The sequence below is a fragment of the Cebus imitator genome, unplaced genomic scaffold (assembly GCF_001604975.1).
Source record: "Cebus imitator isolate Cc_AM_T3 unplaced genomic scaffold, Cebus_imitator-1.0 Scaffold419, whole genome shotgun sequence".
In the NCBI taxonomy this organism is placed as follows: Eukaryota; Metazoa; Chordata; class Mammalia; order Primates; family Cebidae; genus Cebus; species Cebus imitator.
The window spans coordinates 464,456-466,015 of record NW_016107734.1 but is presented as its reverse complement, the minus strand read 5'-3'; the positions used below and the strand labels follow the sequence as shown (position 1 = coordinate 466,015).

The following is a 1,560-nucleotide window of genomic DNA, read 5'->3' as shown; positions in this document are numbered from 1 at the left end:
TAGATATTTAATTTATTTATATATTTGGAGACAGAGTTTCATTCTGTCATCCAGGCTGGAGAGCAATGGCATGACTTCAGCTCACTGCAACCTCCATCTCCTGGGTTCAAGTGATTCTCCTGCCTCAGCCTCTGGAGTAGCTGGGACTCAGGTGCTTTCCACCATAGCCAGCTAATTTTTGTATCTTTAGTAGAGATGGGGTTTCACCATGTTGGCCAGGCTGGTTTCAAACCCCTGAACTCAAGTGATCCACCTGCCTCAGCCTCCCAAAGTGTGGGATTCTAGGCATGAGCTATTGTGCCTGCCCTCTATATAAATTTTCCCTTTTTTACAAAGGGTTTTGGTCAGGCCAGTTGACAGGCCCCAGGCCCCTTGAGTCTCATCTGCTTCCATTGGGTGACAACAGTCTCTTCCCTGTTCCCCAGGAGCAAGAGTGAGCACACCTCTCCTTCCCTGCCCCTCCTCCCTCCTCACAATGCCACCCTCTGGAATGCCCACCCCCGTGCTTGGGACCTAGGGGAGGAGAGGCAGGTGGGTATGGTCTTGCCTGCAGCGTAGAGATGACGCCAGTGGCCACCTGGAGCACGGCACTCATGGTGTCTGACACTTCAAACACAGCTTCTTTGTCCTCCTGGGAGGCACATGGCAGGAGGTGAGGACCTAGCAGCCCCCCAGCACCCAGGATCCCCACAGCCCTGCCCCCCACTGAGGCATCCCCGCTGCCTTCCATGGGAAGAACACTCAGTACCCCAACAAAAGAAGGGCAGAGAGCTCCAAGGGCAGCCACGGATGGGGCTGAGTGCACAGGATGGGAGGATGTATGGCCATCCCGGGGGCCCTGCCTGGGTGTGCCAGAGTCCCGAGAACTGGCACATGGTGTGTAGGCGGGCGGGCCTGCCCGGGCCACTGTCCCCAGCCTCACACCTGTAGGTCTTTGTTGTAGGTGCTGGGAAGTCCCTTGAGGGTCATCAGGAGCCCGGCACACTGCGGGAAGAGGGAGGCACAGAGGCTGGACCCGGAATCCTGGCCCGGTCACTCCCATCAGCCCCACCCCTCTCCCTGCCCTGCTCACCCGCCCAAACACACGCCCCGCCTTGCTCCGGATCAGCTCCAAGCTGTCGGGGTTTTTCTTCTGGGGCATCAGGCTGCTTCCGGTGCTGGGGACAGAGGTACAGGCACTGAAGGGGCTGGACCCTTGGCTGGTCCAGTAGCGCACTGGCCAGGTCAGTGGAGGGGTGGGGCAGGGAGAAAGGAAGCCACGTCCACGGAGGGTGGGGAACACAGAGGCCAGGAGGGGCAGGTGGAGGTGACGGCCCCGGGCTTACCTGTAGGCGTCCGAGAGCTGCACGAAGCTGAATTCCTTGGTGCCATAGAGGATGAGGTCCTCGGCCATCCTGCTGAGATGAGTCATACACAGCGAAGCCCAGAACAAGAACTCGGCTGGGAGGGAGAAAAGGTTCCCAGTCACCAGGCCTCCCCCGTCCCCGCCCAGCCGGACCATACAGGGGTAGGAGGAGGTTAGGGGGTGGGGGACCTGGCTAAATTTTTTTTTTTTTTTTT

General features: G+C 58.7%; 1 protein-coding gene across 1 annotated transcript in view; it reads right to left on the bottom strand.

Moving 5' to 3' along the window:
- Positions 1 to 1,560, bottom strand: part of ASL (argininosuccinate lyase) — a 15,012-nt gene that overhangs the window by 2,954 nt on the left and 10,498 nt on the right. Inside the window, exons 8-11 of the mRNA XM_037731774.1 lie at positions 1,326 to 1,440; positions 1,073 to 1,157; positions 925 to 984; positions 548 to 631 (exon numbers count right to left, since the gene is read on the bottom strand). Of these exons, the coding sequence (XP_037587702.1) occupies positions 548 to 631; positions 925 to 984; positions 1,073 to 1,157; positions 1,326 to 1,440 (344 nt within the window). The remainder of the gene's footprint in view (positions 1 to 547; positions 632 to 924; positions 985 to 1,072; positions 1,158 to 1,325; positions 1,441 to 1,560) is intronic.